General features: G+C 40.8%; 1 protein-coding gene across 1 annotated transcript; it reads left to right on the top strand.

Annotated features, from left to right (window-relative positions):
* Positions 1-6677: 6677 nt before the first annotated feature.
* On the top strand, positions 6678-17742 carry LOC145485879 (hapless 2-like). The gene is made up of 17 exons (XM_081464532.1): positions 6678-6937; positions 7357-7503; positions 7978-8139; positions 8557-8699; positions 9127-9295; positions 9787-9909; positions 10291-10433; positions 10874-10916; positions 11327-11511; positions 12187-12298; positions 12896-13031; positions 13444-13541; positions 14385-14749; positions 15498-16065; positions 16264-16353; positions 17078-17173; positions 17383-17742. Exons 1-17 carry the CDS (start codon positions 6755-6757, stop codon positions 17527-17529), a joined length of 2910 nt encoding a protein of 969 aa, XP_081320658.1. The 5' UTR covers positions 6678-6754; the 3' UTR covers positions 17530-17742.
* Positions 17743-17752: the final 10 nt, after the last annotated feature.

Genomic DNA, 17752 nt, shown 5'->3' on the forward strand with positions numbered 1-17752 from the left:
GTTCGCAGGCTACTAAATTAGAATCATGTGGTGCCAGAACGGACAAAGGAGGAATAAACCTATACATCGAGCTCGAGAGACATAAGCTCGATCAAATAAGAAATTGATGGAAGAAACATAAGAACGTCTCTAGACAAACGTATAGCTTTCTCGAAGTATAGCTACGGCGTCTCCGAAGAAAAACAGGACGAAGATAAATATGATATCTGTGAAGCAACAGAAGCAACATACTATACTTGCAAATGGTTCTAATCAAACAGCCGGGCCCGGCGCCACAATAAAGAATGCAAGTAAGCAACATGTCACGGAAAATTTCATATTTTCCATACTTCGCCCTTGAAAGCAAATATCTTGTTTAGAAATGAGCCTAAACAATTCATAAGCACATGGCAAACGACAGAGGTGTCAACATGCAGATAACAGCGGATTGGTTCTTTCAAAACAAAGGCTAACCGCCAGCGAACGGAAGTGACCGATCCGTTGAGCAGACGTTTGTGGGGAACGAACGCCTGACGAGCCCTAAGAGCGTCTGCGTGGGAGGCTATGTCCGTGCAAGCCTGCGAACACATAAAGATTTCGGCATTCCACCAGCGTTCGTAGTCGCATGTCATGCGTACAAACGTTGTTACTTCCCGCCATATTTTACCCTTCCTACATTGGCGTTCAAAACCCCAAAATCACAGTCTAAAAACGATGAGGCGCGTTCAACGATCGAATGAAAATACCATAAAATGGAGGGCTGTGAACAGTCTAAAAACGATGAGGTTATGATATTCCCCTGCACGAGTTTTCCTCAATCACAAATTTAAAATAACCGTTAATTGTTGCGTTTTCAAATTTCTCCCGCGTAGTGCAGAAGGAAAATATTTGATGTGTTCAGAGTGAAACCTCCGGCGTATTGTGAACGGGGCCTAATTAAGATCAGATATCCAAGCACCGTCGTGAGTTATTCGAGAGTTTGAGAAATCCACTGCAATGAAAATATTGGCAACAGTAAGCGTGAATGTTTTAGCATCTGGAGGGCTCGTGTCAAATACTATATTTTTAATTTTCTTCCTAGTATTAGCAGTTAAATTGTTTTGGTTTCATTTCAATTAGCTCTTGGAGTCATTCTTTCTATCTGGCGCCACCACGTTTTAATGGTTTTTGGGCAATAACCATCAGCTGTTCACTATGAAATGTTTTGTAATTGAACCGTGACTTACTCTAAATTCATACTGTCATTCAGTTGACAGTATATTGCTAATGTAAAAGGCCGCTTGAAATTAGCTTTGAAATTAACGTTTAGCTTAAAATTAGGCCAAGTTATTTTCCCTAAGGCAGGGCTAAGAGGGAAATTTCTTTCTTTAACTTCCACTCACAGCTGAATCGATTTTTAGGATCCTGCCTTTCGTTTCAAGACAGATCTAATACTTGTTCAGGGAAATGCTTAGTTGTTCAGATGGGAAACGCTGATTTTCAAGTTATCATTTTTTTATTCATTGATATTTTTTTTATTTGCAGGATAATGACCTTTCGCGATACATTCCTGGAAAGGTTAAAGTTTCAGCACCGAACCTTCAGAAAAAGAAGCGAAAGTAATCAGTATTTATAAAATAGCAAGACACTTGGGGAAGTATTTTTATCAAAGAAGTAATATCAATAAACTGTTCAGTTCAGTCACACCGTGTTAAATATTTTATAATATTTGGTTCTCAGGGTTTAATTTAAGTCTACAGCTTATTGCACCTTTTAATTTTTGCAATAATCTTATGGCAGGTTATTGTGTATTAAATTGTATTCTGTCAACTTTATTTCACGAAAATAGGTCGAACACTGAAAACAACTTAGCTTGGATATTGTTTTCTTTGCAGATTATCGTGTCGCAGTTTATTCGCGGATTTTTAGCAGGTGTCAATCAAACGTGACACGCTACTGCAAGAAATTTCAATGAGAATTATTTTAAATTTCATTCCCAGTTTGGCAAAACGATTTTACTGGCAAAATTTGAGCGATGTATAAACTTCATGTGATCTGCTATGGACTTCACTTTTCCATTTGCCCATTTGTCTGTAACGGCTGGTTTTCTTATGATTGTACGCTTGCTACAGGAAAGTTGAGCGATCCTTAGCTTACGACTTCCCACGCGATCGCTACACTCGCCGAGATTAAAATTGACCCATTTCGCTTAATTCTCACAGTAAATTATTTTTATTTCTCACACGAAGTTGGTTTAGTCATCATAGTTGCTATTAAAATATATTTTTTTAAAACTTTTCTTCATATTGTTAAGTTGGTGCACAGGCCGACGAAAAATTCACAAATCCGAAGTGCAATGTCCAACACTCAATGATCAAGTTGCGGTGTTGTTAGAGTGTTCCGTAACAGGACATAACAGCTTAGCAGCAGAATTAAATTAAAAATAAAAGGAATTTTAGATTCTCTTAAATTATATCCAGACCAGATTCTTTAAGAATATTGTTAAAACTTATTTGCATTTATGCTCTTGCGCAACTTTTTTACTAAGATGACATAAAGAACCTGCCTGGTGTCGTTTCTGACATGCACTCGTCGGCTAGCGATTTTGACAAGTGTAAAACTAATCAAGGATCTGTTGCTCCTTCAAACTAAAAAAAAAAACAAAACAAAACAAAACATGAACTAAATCATTTGTTTCTGTGATACCCAAAGCAGAAACGGGAAAAAAAATAACAAACCAAAAAGTGTCAGCGAAGGAAAGCCGCAATTATTACAGTTGTCAGTATTGTGACACGAAATTTTGACAATTCATCCTTGCTTTTGTCGAGTCAATCAAGATTTTCGCTCAGCGCAAGTTTTCTGCCTGGTTTACAAAAATGTAATGTTTATTTCATTGCCTATTTTCTGTCCTACGAGGTTAAATAAAGTTGACGACGACGCCAAACTGCCACCCTTAAAATATATATGTACTTTGGGTTCAAACACAGGAATTAAAACCCTGTTATGGTCTTTGAATTTTACAGATTATCGTTGCTGTTGGCCAATTCCCGTTCGTTGACGATTGGAAATGGTTTCCTAATTTGAAACAATGTTATCCGATTCCTTGAGGAAGCGCATTGCAATTGAATTGTATTGTATGAATCCGATTGAGCTTTCTGTTCCCAACTGCGACATTGGAGAACTAACAACATTTCGCTAATTGGTTTGAAAAGTTGATGTTTTCCACTTCACAATTTGACAGATTTGAATATTGAGTAAACGAGTCGACTTCAGTATTTTTTGCGCTAATGTGAATGAATTTTACCAAGATGAGAAACTGTGTACGGGAGATATAGAGCAAGTAGCTGTAATAAAATGGAAAACAGCTAGGAATGAACGCTTTTGTTTCAGACATGGAAAGCAAGGATTAATTATTTTCTTCGCTTAACGAACGTGACTGCGGGCGAGAACAAGCTATATTAAACTGTCCGAGTTAAATATACCTGAACATAAATAATCGATTTTGTAGTTACAACCTTAATTTTCTATACATCTCCACAGACCTTGCGTCAAGATTAGTAAATTGGGGTTTAAATTATTGTATGAACAACATAAGAGGGCCGGCTGTATTCAGTGTAGAAAAAATATGCTAATTTGAAGGGTTTTAGAGATGCTCTTTGTAGATACAACTACTTTTGCAGTTAGGAAGCACTGTTCATCCAAGAGGTTGATTTTACGCGCCAGCATCGAAAGAAAACTAAGCGGCAACAGCTGGCGAAATCTATTCAGGTTTTTTTTTTTTCTATCGGTTGTAAAACATCAGTAACTGCGGAGTAGATTAAATATATTTTTCTTTCGTTAAGGTTACTCTGTTGTTTCTCAGCATAAACTGATATGTTTTCTCTCCGAAGGCAGCAGTAGTAGTCAGCAAATGTTGTTGTCTTCTACGAATGAATTCACCTTGAGAACGCGGAACATTTTCACATATCAATTTGGGAAGTGGCTCCGGTGGACATATTTCTGTCCAAGTCGCTGTTGCATCCAACCTTGGCGTTTCCTCTCGCTCTTTCTTTCTCAAGTTGTCGTCGCCAGTAAAGACAACAGATTATCAGTGTGAAAACACACAAAGCCAGCACCCCGAAAAACACACCAACAATGAGAATTGTCTTTTCGGATTTTTCTTGGCTCACCATTAAGCTGGAAGTTAATTTCTGGCCTGAAAGTGTAAGATTTCACACCGTTTTCTAGGTGAAACACGCCTCAACAAGTCACTTGTTTGCATACAAGCACATGGCTGTTGTTAGTTCACGCTACAAAGAGGTTATAAACAGCGGGAGTTAGCGTCAATTCGTGCGAAGACCTCTCTTTGCAGCTTGAGTTTGGATATTTGAAGACTGCAAGAGACAGAGAAGCTCAGTCGTCCTTGTTCGTTTTGTAGAGAAATCGGTTGTACTTTCCGCGATCAGGTTTCCAGACTGACGAAAGAGACTTTTGGCAGGTGGATATCAAACAACGAACTGTAACACGTGACAACAAGTTTCGCCGTCGTGGCGGGAAAGGAAATTGGAAAACCGCTTTTTGCTTACGCCGCAAGAAAGGTTAAATCATGCATTGTCTCCTAAATCTTAACTAACATTTTAGCTACGTCGCGAGCAGTTTGTACAGACGGCGAAAAACCAACAAATTCATGGAGTCCCTGACTTATTGATTTAACTGTCACCATGGTTTATTGCTGTTATAAAATGGAACAATACAAAAACTGCAAAGTTATGTCGCTCAATTCATTTTAATGTAAAACAAAAGGAAACTCGCGTAACTGGCAAATGGCTCGAAACGAGAATACATTTATTTACTTCTGACAAAAAGCTCAAGCTGTAATACGGATTTTTGGGGGGCGCAGCTTAACTTGATTTGCATAATAGTTTCTAAGATGACTGACGGATGAGGCTTTTGCGATCGCGCCACGGGTTTTGAATATCTCAGGAAGTGCAAGAAAAGGAACAAACAAATTAAAACGTAGTTTATTTTATTTCTTTTCCTAAGTATTAAATCACAGATGTACTTTGGAGTGGTTTCTGAATTAGAATTTTGAGGAAATGACATCTGAACTGGTATAATTTAGTTGGCAGTCGTCGCATTTCACACTAACAACAGAATTTCAGTGGTAACCATCGGGCTCTTAAAGTGTTAATTGCGGTTTTTTTCCATTAACGAGGATGGCACTGTGTCTCTTAACGAGTATATATATATATTTTACAAAAAGGTTTGGCATGTTTTCGCAGGTCCTCTCGGTCATGTCGTATTTTACAAGCAGTTTTCAGCGTCATAAACTTGTCATTATGTCATTTACTGATTGAATTTATTGATTTAAGATACGAATTGCTGTCTGTATCGCACGGTGTTCAAAAGGCCGGAAGAAATAAAAGGTCTTTCGGTTCAATTAAGCCAAATCTCTGAGATCTTTTGCTAACAAATACCTCCGGTAAGCGATAGCAGTCGGTACATGACCTGTAATGGATGCCTCAGTGACAGCGTGTTTTCGTTCTTCACACCGCCAACTATATGGCCCCGTCCACACTACTCAGAAGAATTTGAAAACGGTGTTTTCACTCTGAAAACGCATCAAATGTTTTCCGTCCACACTACGCCAGAGAAATTTGAAAACACAACAATTTCTGTTTGAGGAAAACTGTGGCAGGGAAATCCCATGAATATCGTGACATCATCGTTAACGAAAATAAAAGCTTCGTTTTCAAAATGTTTTCCGTCCACATTAAAACGAAAAGCCGCCGTTTTCAAATTCCTCCGGTTTGAAGAGCGTCTTTCGAAAAGCTTCGTTTTCATGACGGATTAGTGAGGACGGTAGGCCTAACCGTAGAAATAAAGCTGGTGGTGCGGGACGAGGCCTAATTAATTAGAAAACACCAGGCAAGAGATTACGGATCAAATGTGACTGAGGTTGCAATTTGTTGAGAATTGGCATTCAGTCTAGGGTTTAGTTTTCAATTTATTTGTCCGTGTCCTTTACAAATGTTCCTACGTGCGTTCGCCGAGTCGTGTAAAGTGAGGGGCTAAACACTAGTGTAAACACGCGATCACTCAATTTCCAACATGCAGTCAGTAACTGAGCCATCATTACAAAATATATCCGTTGCAGTAATAATACACAGGTATAATAGAACACTCTATGAGTAGCTCAGACGGCAAATGTTATTACCATATTTGACGTGAGATTTTCGAATTACAGAACACTTTAGATTGCACACATTTGCATTTAAAAGCTGTAAAAATTTCAAAAATAAAATGCCCGGCATATGTTTGAAGATATCTTCACGGCATTTGCGTTTGCTGCTCTGTTAGGCTTTGGATGAAGGCAGCAAAAAATGTTTGACGCTGCTCTTTAGGACAGAATTTATCCGTACGATTAGGTAAAACACAATAATTTTCTGACAGCGGACTCTGTTCTCAGCTGGTCAAACCCAAAGCAAACTTTCTGCCTAAGCATGTGAAATAGTTCTAAATAAATGTTTCAACCTGTAATCTGCAATATCATTTTGCCTGCTTGCACAGATTATATTATCGACATATTTTCTGCCTTTAGTAAATCACAAACCAGCCATATTCACTGGCATATTCGCCCGCGATAAAAGATGACAGCTGCCGTGTTTAAAAGTGCACGCGCAAGTGCGCGCTGATTTTCAAATGACGAAAAATGAAAATAGAATTTTAACGAACTCAAAGAAGTTATCAAAATATGTCTTGTCCACTTTTGTTTGCATGTCAGGAGGCTATAATCTCATCTTAGCCATGTAGAAGAATGAAGATATTTAAAGTTCTGCTTCTTTTAGCTTGTTCGCCTCCAACAAGCGAGGATTTGATCGCTAAAAGTAGCATCACCATTTGTGAAAATACCGGCGGTGGAGATGATCCCATGAGTGTTGTGTACGAAAAAGCCTGCGAGAAAAAGCTTATTGTTACCATGTCAGTCCGAAGTGGCCAGGTAAGAACGTCAACATTTCTAGTGTCTTTGTACTGTCTGTAAGTTTACCGTAAAATAGACAGAGGCTTGTAAAAGGTTCCTATTTTTCGTGATGAAAATTTTGGTAATCACGAAGACTTATCTCGTGAAGACAACAACAGATTATCATCCGTCTGTTCTTACAAGCTTAATCCTTCGTGGACCCTGAAAAAAAATGGCGGTGTTATAAAGATATCGTCCAAAGCCTAATTAAAGATGCAAACAATTTATGAGAACGTTCGTTTCAAGATGGTGCGAAATTTCTTTTCTCGAGAACTGAGCTTTACGGCAGTTTTGTTTTTGAGTTTATACGGAACCGGCAAAGCATCGATGTTTGTAAAGATAATATGACGACGATGACCCCAAGATTATTAAAATTTCTTCATTTCGTTTGGTTTCAGAATGGTTCAGAGATGTTGAAAACAGTGTCGAACGTCAGCAAGGTGTACGACGAAGTTGAGAAAGAACAAGCTCGCCTGTACAATCCATTTATTATAACTCTGGCAAAAACACCAGTTCAACTTGTTTATCCCTATTACTATAGAGGGGTAAGTAGTAAAATAACACACAAATGAATAAAGCTCCCAGCAAATGAGGGGAGGGGAGGGGAGGGAGTTAGGTGAGCAGTTTTCGCCACAGAGGTTTTTCAAGTTGCTCGGAGAACTGTTCACCTTGAATTCAGCCCCCCTGAACAGTTGAGCGATTTTCACTTTGAAGAACCGGCCTTTATCCCCTCGTAAATCCACAGCTACTTTCACAATGTTATGACAAAATTCATGATCAGTAACAGGACAGACGCATGAAGAACAGACGTCAATTATCAACCAACCTCGAGCGTAGATGAAAAGCTGCGCGAGAGCGAGAACACGCACGCGGCCTCATACACGCGAGGAAAAGCTTCCCAACTCGCTCTCTGGCCCGCGCGCCTTCCCACTCCCAATTCAATTTCCCATATATAGGGAACCTCTGCGCAGGAAAGAGGATATTACTTTATTTTACTGAGTGTAGTTGTTGTATTTTAGGTGGTAAATAATAAACCAGAGGAGAAAGTGAAAGTGAGTGACAACGGTGCGCTGGCGACTGGGTCACGCAATCTCTGTGATGACATGTGGGATGCATCCAATGACGAATCTACTTGTGGGTTTGACCGAGATGCGAATGGAAACAAAATTTGGGACAGTCAGGTACAAATATGTCACTTGAATCCTATAAAGCAGAAGATGAAGCTTATCCAAGTTTACGTAGCATGAAGTGACTAGGAATATTTCTACTACCCCGGCCCTGGATGGGATGCTAATCCATCGCAGGGTTAGCGCCAACATTGAATTTGCCAGTGCTCATTTATACACCTAGGTGGAGAGAGGCACTGTGCTAGTAAAGTGTCTTGCCCAAGAACACAACACAATATCCCCGGCCAGGGCTCGGACTGAACGCTCGATCCGGAGGCAAGCACACTAAGCATGAGGCCATCGCACCTCCTGCCCACTCGGGGGAAGTCTAAAATTCGGAGACGTACCGCTCAAAATAAGATGCGCTGAGTTATCTTCTTGGTTGTTAGATTTGTGATTCTATTTTATTTTATTATTATGTCTGTTTTAAAGGGATTTTGCTGTTGGTGCAGTGAACAGGACAAATGGCGCGGCTCTTTTGGGGACACGACACCATTCAGCCGAGCTGGACTCTCGTGCAAAGTGTTCACCAAGGCGCAGGCCGCTGCTCACTGCATGAAGTACGACGACTTGTGGTACGTGTCAATCACTTTCTGCATTGCCAAATACACCCAATCAGGAAGCCACTAATATTGTGAGGAACCAATCAGAACTGGAGCGAAAGAAGAAATGTGTAAGCTTTCGTAAGCCCGGGAAAATCCAAGCTTCACTGGGATTACTTAGAGCATACTGCACGACTTTTATGATCCAATTAAAAGACATTGTCGGAAGTCCCCGTGAACTAGTAATTCGACTAGCTCTTGCTGATATTAATTGTCTGAAAGACTCTGACTCTTAACGTCATGCTTTCCAACTCGCTACTGAGACGTTATTTTGTGTCAATAGAGAGGATTTTCTAGCACCAGATCGGTGGAGAACTAATTAAGATAACACTTTCCCAGGAAGTGTGGCTTATGACAAGGACATAATTCAGCACGGTAACAGCTCCTTATCTCCTTGCAGGTACACAGTCAATGAGCTCGGAAGATGGGAAATGGAATTCGGTATTCACGTGAAAACTTATGATCAAGTGACAACGAAAGTAGGGAATATAACCAAACCTAAGTGGGTCCCTGGTGGAGAGATAGTGATAGGGCCTCATGTGCGGATGGGAAGAGGCAAATACGGCAGGGTGAGTACATTGCGTGACATAATTTTGTCGCGTTAGCTTACATTGGACGGACTGTAAGTTTTTGTGAAGTTAAGTAGGATTTAGTGAAGTGAGAGAGTATGAAGCAATGAAAAAGTGGTCTCGATAGTTTCATTTGACAAATGTGATTAGCGACACAATCTCGAGAAAAGAATCTTTGCGGCGAAACAGAGCTAAGTATGTGTATTATTGGGGAGTTTCAGCAAACCACAGATGGCAACGGCAACGAGAACGTCACCAAACAAAAGGTTTAATGAGCTGAACAATGGCTTTGCAAGTGCGTTATAAATCTTTTGCATTTCGTAGCTGTCCTCTGAAAAACAACAACAAGAAATGACTAAGTTCTGAGTATTTTGGAGAGCGTTAGCCACGACGGCTAATTTTTCGTACTTCCTTTACAAAGCCCCCTTTAAATGGCTCATAAACTTTGAGTTTCTGGATTAGCCATTTTTTGCTACCGTGTTATTTAACAGCTCCTTGCAAGTTATATTGGCGAGTTTCAGAGCCACAGGCAGTTTCCCACACTGACTGAGAAGTTCCTACTTATTCCGTACGTCACTGATAAAGTTGATCCCAAGGCTCACCCGCAGGTAGTGGTAAGAACATTTCCTTGCTGGACCTTGCTGGTAAGATTAACAGATAGAATGACTGCAGATGACGACACATACTGATAACATAAGGCGATATCTGAGAGATGTCTAAAATTTAGAGGCTTGAAAATGCAGTAGCCAGTATCCTGGGTATATTAAGTGAAGGAAAAGGTATTTCAAATGACTGATTTTTTTTTTTTTCGGGCGAAGTTGTATTGTATTTTTTTTGAAGAAACCATTTTATGTTTTACAGATCTATAAGATACACTTTGAAGAATTTTCCAGGGTCATTTTTAGAGCCTACATGCTCGCACGCGCAGGCTATTTTCATTTCGTGCAGAATTAAATCCCCGGCTGAATTTATCATTATTTTGACTTGACTTGCAGAACGGACCTATGGATTATATGATAATCGACAAACATGAAGTAAATTACAAACCGAGCGGACCTCATCAATGCGACAAGATAGGCGTTACTTACACGGCATTTCGGAATCAACAACCTGCGGGGTGCCAACAAAAAAAGGGCGCGTAAGTAACACAGCTGACATAGTCATTTAGCAATTCTTCTTCTTGCGCATGTTGGATACGAAAAGACAGATAGCGCCGAGTTGGCTATAACAATGTCATATCCAACAAGCGCAAGTGGAATAATTGTTTTACTAAGAACGTCTGCAAGACATAGAAAACTAAACTAAAATTAAAAAATATATATGCGTTCGCTTTCCATATTTAAGAGCATTGGTATTAATTGCTAAATACCATAATGGCTAAGCCAACAAAAACTCATTGAATTGCATTATTCAATGATCCAGTTTTTAATAGTGTTTGATAACCCCAAAGAACGTTTCGATTATAGTTGTTTTTAGTACGTCAGTAACGCATTTGGAAATTAGTATTAAAATAGCGGAGTCCTATCAGCTTGCTTACTTTTGGCAGTTTATAAAGAGAGCACTTCTCTTCTCTCTTAGATGTCTCAATAATCAGCCTAAAGATTATTTTGAAGAAGATCAGGTATGTCCGATGGTGTTGTAATTCAGCCGCTTAGTGACGCAAATCCGTATTTGAGCTTGTCTTAAGACATGTTCTTTTGGGATCAATCGTTTTTGGTTTGTTGGGGTTTTTCGTGTTCTATCGGGAAAACCCGTTTTCGGTTGGTTTGACTGACCAACTTTTTCAACCGACCTCAAACCAGGTTGAAACGGTTGAAAAAGCATTTGCATTATTAAAACTATTATTATGTCGCGTGAAGACTGTTGCCAGGAGTTACCGTGTTTCAACCAAAAACGGAAAAACGTCTGTTGAGAAACTTCATACGTACAAACCCCAACCAGTTGCGGTTGAAACGGTTGATTCCAATGAAACACAACCTTACTGTGTCTGTTTTATTACTCATACGTAGAAACTTTTTATTTCTGTTCAAGAGTCGTCGTAATGCAGGTCAGACTCCATATTACTTCCCTGAGAAGTTTGGCAAGCTGGTAGGCGTCAAGAATCGGCCCATATCCGACAAACAGGAGTTTATGCTGACCTATGAAATCGACGAAGTTATGACGAGTATGGTGACCCTTCAAATCAGCGCTGACGATATCATTCTGATTTATAACAGGTTCGTCAGTACAAGAAATAAAATGTAAAAAAAGTGTTAAATGTTTAATGTTTATAGTGGTCAGCGCACTTAGCTACACATTGCTAGTTCTCATCAGCCAAGCCATTTAAACTGAAAGAAAGCGGAAAGATTTCAAACAAACGTATCATAGGCTTAAAAATTCCAACCGGCGGAAGGCAGACCAGTTGGCTATTTACAACCATGACCCGGAGTTAGACTAGGGTCTATCGAGAAACAGCTCCAGCTTAGTGGTCAGAGCGGGACTTGAACCCGCGACCTCCGGTTTTTGAGTCCGGCGCCCTAAGCACGCAGCTTCCAATAAATAAATCAGTCGAGACAATTGCATTTGTGAAGCAAGACTCGGGTCAGTTGATTTTCAGAGGTAGGATTGGGACCGAATGCTTCATCCAGCCTGTTACTCAGGCCTTAAGCTAACTCTTGACGGCTCGTCTGACGTCATATAGTACGTTTTTTGGCGGGATCAGCTTCTCTTGTTCGCGTCAGGCCTTCGAGAAAGAGACGACCTCTGGAGTCGACTGCCGACTGAAGCCAGTCACTATAGTGCAGATTCAATTTGTATTATTTGATTCGTTTGGACTATTTTTATCAGACTGCATGTCAGTATGATGAAGGACCGAGCCAACTATAGTTAACAAACCGGTTTTTTTTTTCTAGGGCTACCGGTAAAATACTGAAAGCGTACGCACAGGACTTCGAAGCTCTTTCTCAAGATGGCCACATGTTTGTTATTGTTCAGAACACTGGATATGTCACGGCCGACTTCGCTGTACGTGGTTTTAATTTACATTTTAGCGTAAACTTTTCAACTTGTCTTTAGTTGTGAACAAATTTTTTTTGCTTGAGTTGATTAAGGTACGTTTTAAACTTTGCCAAACAATGTTTGAAATTAATGACGGCTGCAAGGTAAAAAGGCGAGAGATCAGAATGTTTGCTGGATGTAAAGAGCCCGGAGGGGGGGGGGCTCCCATATAAAAAGATGGGGGTATTCGTCGTACCTTTTAGGGGTTAAAAAAGTGGTTTTGGTACCTCGCAGTCTTAGGGTGTTCAGCCTCAACAGGTCCACAGCGGGAGCTTTCGCAGTACCTTTCAGTGTATTGAGACGAGGACAATATGACAGGAGATAATGTGTTGTTTTAGAATTGGTACCTCTTAGGGGTGAAAAAATTTCAAGCCACGCCCACAAAACGGGATCTTGGTACCACTTGGGGATTCTGCCAAAATTTTTGAGGAGCACCCACTTCTTTTTTATGTGGGCGTCCTGTAGTCCCCCTCCCCCCCCCCCACCCCCGGGGGAGAAAGCATCATTTCCTTTCTTCAACTTGATTCATGCAGATTGTTACTCAATGTGTGGTTCTTTGTTCAGGTGGTCATATCAGAATGCTCCGGCGCAGTAGGAAAGTTCCGTGAGAAGTCTTTATCTATAAATCCTCAGAAAACACACATGTTCAAGTTTGGGATCCACGCGTATCGCAAGGAAGGGGGCAATAACTACTGTATTGGTAAGGAGTACAGTCAATACAGCATTTATTTCCTGTAAACAAGAGCTATTTGTTCCATTTAGCCTATCGCAAGAGTGTCGCCCTCCTGGCGTACAGCATGCAATCATCTCTGGTTCAGGCTGCAGCGCCGTTCTGGGAAGATCGGAGCAGTTCTCTCTTCGCTCGATGATGTAACACTGCCGGGATTCGTAAAGTACCTGTGATAATTTGTAACTATCGCCTCAAAATGTAAAGCTGAGAAAGCTTGTACAAGGAATTGAAACGCAACTCCAGTTAGTAGTCAAAGCGGAGCTTCAACCAGCTCTGAATCAACCAGAATCAAGTCTCATCCTTTGAGCGAGGGAGTGGTTCAGGGAACTAACAAGGACATGTATCTATTATCCATTCACAAATTTTGTTCTTTGATTTCCAGTGAAGCTGTTTGATTCTCGTCATAAGATGGTTGACAGTGCTAACGTTACCTTCACAACCACAGCACCTTGTGTGTGTGCTGCAGGATGTGGCTGCAGTGTATGTATCCTTCGTGTTATAAAAAAGGAAAATTCACTACCTGATTTCAAGCCGAAAAGGACTAGGCACGAGTCTACAAATTATGAGATTAGCAGCTATTGAGCCACATAGTCATAAAGTGCACACAAGAAAACAAAAAAAAAAAAAGAAAAAGAAAAAAAGTGCACACCAAGTTTTACAAAATCCCCAAGTTTGGTGCATATAGACCCAATAGTAAGCAAGATACAACCATTTAAAAACATCAAAATTTACAATAATATGTATGGCCATCCGCACGCTGTGTGTGGATGACCAAATATTTCTGTGTAATTTTGGCGTTTTTAACTGGCTGTATCTCAGTCAAAACTAGCCTGATTAACACTAAACTTGCGGATTTTATGAATCTCGGTGCGCTCTTTCTGACTATGTGGATTAATAGTTGCTAATCCCATATTTTATAGGCTCGTACCTAGTCCTTTTCGGTTTGAAATCAGGCAATTCTCGCCCACTGCACGCAGTGTTTTTGTTGTTTAGAGCCGCGTCGGAGCCAGCATTAGTTGCTAAGCAACATGACGTCATGGTATGACGTTATATGACGTACAATCTACTTTGGTTTACCCGGCGATTGCTTGTAAGAATCGAAAACTTTTCGTATACTTCTACGAAATTTCACGGGAAAAGCTGGTCTTACATTACAGTACCATTGTCGCTAAACTACTTAAAAATACTTCAACAGAATTAACCCTGAAGAGCACAAGAACAGTCTCGTAATACAACGTGCTTTTCATTATCTGTATTATCTGTACATTATAAGCACAGCTGTGTAACTTAAAACGCTGAATAGCGTAATTCCCCCTTCCTCAGTGCTATGACGCTGGGTTTAAATGCGTCGATCGAGACGAGAAAGACTGGGATGAGGAAAAGCCGTCAGAGAGTGGGCTGGACTTTACTGGCGCTGTAGATATTTGGACCAAAGTCAAAAACTTCTTCAAGAAGATTGGCAACGTTCTTAAATTTCTGACAACGCCTGGTGGCATCGCCAGCATTGTGGGAATACTAGTGGGCCTTGGCGCATTAAAGGCCTTTTTGGGCCTTAGAAGAAAGGGGGCTGCCGTAGCACGGTTCGGAATGGGCGGTGTTAAAAAGGGCAAGCAGGAGAAGAAAGACAACGCAGGTCAGATTGTGGTGGTGGAGTACAATGAACAAGGAGAGGAAATCGATCCTGTCACGTAAGTAACATCGCTGATCAATAAGAAATTTTCTTACAAGAATCGAAACCTAAGTATTAAAGTTGCGCACGCACTACGCGGGGAAATTTGAAAATGGCGTTTTCACTGTGAAAACGCATCAGATGTTTTCGGTTCACATTATGCCAGAGAAGTTGAAAACGCAACAGACATCGGTCATTTTGGGTTTGAAACTGGTTTGCATTTGAGGTGTGACTCTCCGGTTTGAAGAGCTCCGTTTTCGTGACGGATCAGTGTGGATGGTAAGCCTAACCGTAGACATAAATCTGTGTTTTCAAATTTCTCCGGCGTAGTGTGGTAGGTAGTTACAGGTAACAGAAATCTCGATGTCTCGTGAGCGGAAATTGTCTTGTCTCCCGGCTGTGCGCACGAGAACCTATGAGGAACTTTTTTTTCTCGGAAGGAAAGGTATGATTATGCTCCATCCGAATAGTCAGAATATGTTGATTTAGGTAACTTCACTTACTTTTTAACTCGAGTTCTCACGTCCAATAATTATTTGTTTTTATTAATTTTGTGACGGTATACTTTGTTTTGGAATTGTACCTTATCGGCTCCCTGCTTTTGAAAGGAGAAACGTCGTAAATTAACATACGGCGGTCGTATCTCTTTGCGCGGCAGTTCCTGGTTGACCAAGCAGGAAGGACGCCTGTTATTCACTAACTGACGCTCTAGAAAAGTAGGTTGTGTTTTAAACGTTAATAAAAGTTTTTAATTTTTATTTTCATAGCAAGGACGTGACCAAACCGCGAAACAAGACCAAGGAATTTCTGTTCAATTTAGTCTTCTTTCTCATTCTTCCATTCTTGCTACTGTTAAAACTCGGCAAAAAGATTGCACAATGCTGTAAAAAGTACCATGACAGCAAAGAGGAAAAAAAGACGCAAGACAAGAGCCAGGAAGATGACGACAAAAAAGGCCCAGAAGTGGAGATCTTCAAGGATGGGGACATTTTAAAAGATGGCCGACTGCGCGCTGATAGCGACCTCAGCTCTGAACATCCGGATGTTAAGCGAGGTAGCAAAGAAATCATGCCAGGAATTAAACGAAGACACAGTGGGACGAGTGGCAAGGAAGATAATGCTGCGAGCAGCGGGACCCCACACGGGAGCAAACAGAGCATGGCCGCACCAGGAAGCAGACGCAGCAGTGAAGAAACAGCAGGGGAGCCCTCTACTAGCAGCAGGGGCATCGGCGGCCAAGATAAGGTGCAAGTCACAACAAGTTCACACAGCTACACAAACATCACCGTGGATCAGAGCACCGAACCTTCACCGTCACAGGAAGGAAATGTTTTCGTAAGTATATTTTTGTAACAATTTTTAAAAAATACAGGAACTAAAACAAGTGCAAAGTAAATTCAACCTTTGTTTACATACACAGTCCCAAGCGTAAACCATTATTTCTCCTTACTGACTGACAAACATAACTCGTAAGCGTTTATTTTATCATTTTATATCTGTCACTACAAGTTATTCCACTGTTTGATGATTCAGGTTCCAGAAGATATCAGACCGTTCACTGAGTCGAACACGTTAATTTATCACAAATTTTACAGTACAGACGCTGTAGCGGATGAACTTGAGGTAAACGTTTTTTAACCAACTGAGTAATTTATCTGGGTCTTCTCGTAGAGTATTTCAACACATGTAAGTAGCTCACTGATGACCAAACTCCATTTCTTTTCAAGAAAGAACGGCTTTCTCTGCGAAGATAAATGGGGTTTGGAAGAGCTAGAAAAGAGTGCGCCGAAAAAGATCTCTTCATCTAAAAAGGACAAGAATTCTTCATTGATAGGATCGCGAGTTTATATTAATTTTCAAGCTTCACAATTGATAGCTCTTGGCATGATAATGTTCACAAACATGAGAGGTCCTACACGAGGCCCACCGACACAAGGTGGACTCCAGATAGGTGTCTTGCTCATATTTTCTTGTCTCGCTCTTGATGGGTGTCTTACCCAGACCTCTCGCGCAATACTTTGCTCTCACAGCGCTTTCGTCGACTCTGGAGTATAAATGGATATCGGTGAACTGGTTTGGCAAACTGGCAAATCGCCGTGCGCTACATATTTAGAACCGGGAAGAGAATAACCTGCTTGCCTCTCCACGCTACAGAAACCGTAGTTAATCACCGGGGCTTATGAACAATCTGGCCTCTCCAAGTCATCCCCAGAACAAAACACACATAAGCTTGCTACTGTGCCGAGCGAGGTTTGAAATACGACGTTTAGCTGTTTTACGGCTTCTTGTGAACCAGCTGGCAACCGAACTGCTCAACCGTGTTCTAAGATCCTTCTTCTCTCAACAGAACCATGGTGAACAGTTTTGCTTGGCTGGTAAAATAACCTGCGTGCCACGCCCAACAAGCATTCAGTACAGATTTGATCTGTTAATGGCGTTACAGGTTAGACTTTAACATTCATGTTGATCACGCGCTGTGGATGTAAAATGAACTAAATGCATGCCAAGGATCTCTAAGGAGCACTAAGGAGCTCTAAGGAGCACTAAGGAAAAGAAGCACTAAGGAGCTCTGAGGAGCTCTAAGGAGCACTAAGGAGCTCTAAGAAGCAGTGCTGCTCTGTAATGACTTTTGTAAAATCATTTTATTTCCAGATTTGTGGTAACGAAAACGGCACGCAAGTTTTGCTGGGAGTTCCGAGAACTCTGGATCCTTCCCTCTTCTCTAAACTAATGACGCCTGAAGAGATACGACAGCGTATTGCTCTACAGCCTCAAGCTCCTTGCCTTAATCTCAGATAATAAAAAGAAAACTTTCTCACTATCAATCAATCAATGATTTTCAAATCTTAGTGACATTGTTACTTATTTTGCGGTACTCAATTTTCATGATTTATACGATAGCCAAAAAATCGCGAAAATAAAGCCTCGAAAATAACAATTTCCGCTTAACACGATGGCGCAAAATTTAATAGGCTGTTTACGAGCTACCTTGTGCCTCTGTTTCAAGCCCCTCCCCCCCGTC

This window comes from Orbicella franksi, chromosome 4 (genome assembly GCF_964199315.1).
Source record: "Orbicella franksi chromosome 4, jaOrbFran1.1, whole genome shotgun sequence".
Taxonomy (NCBI): domain Eukaryota; kingdom Metazoa; phylum Cnidaria; class Anthozoa; order Scleractinia; family Merulinidae; genus Orbicella; species Orbicella franksi.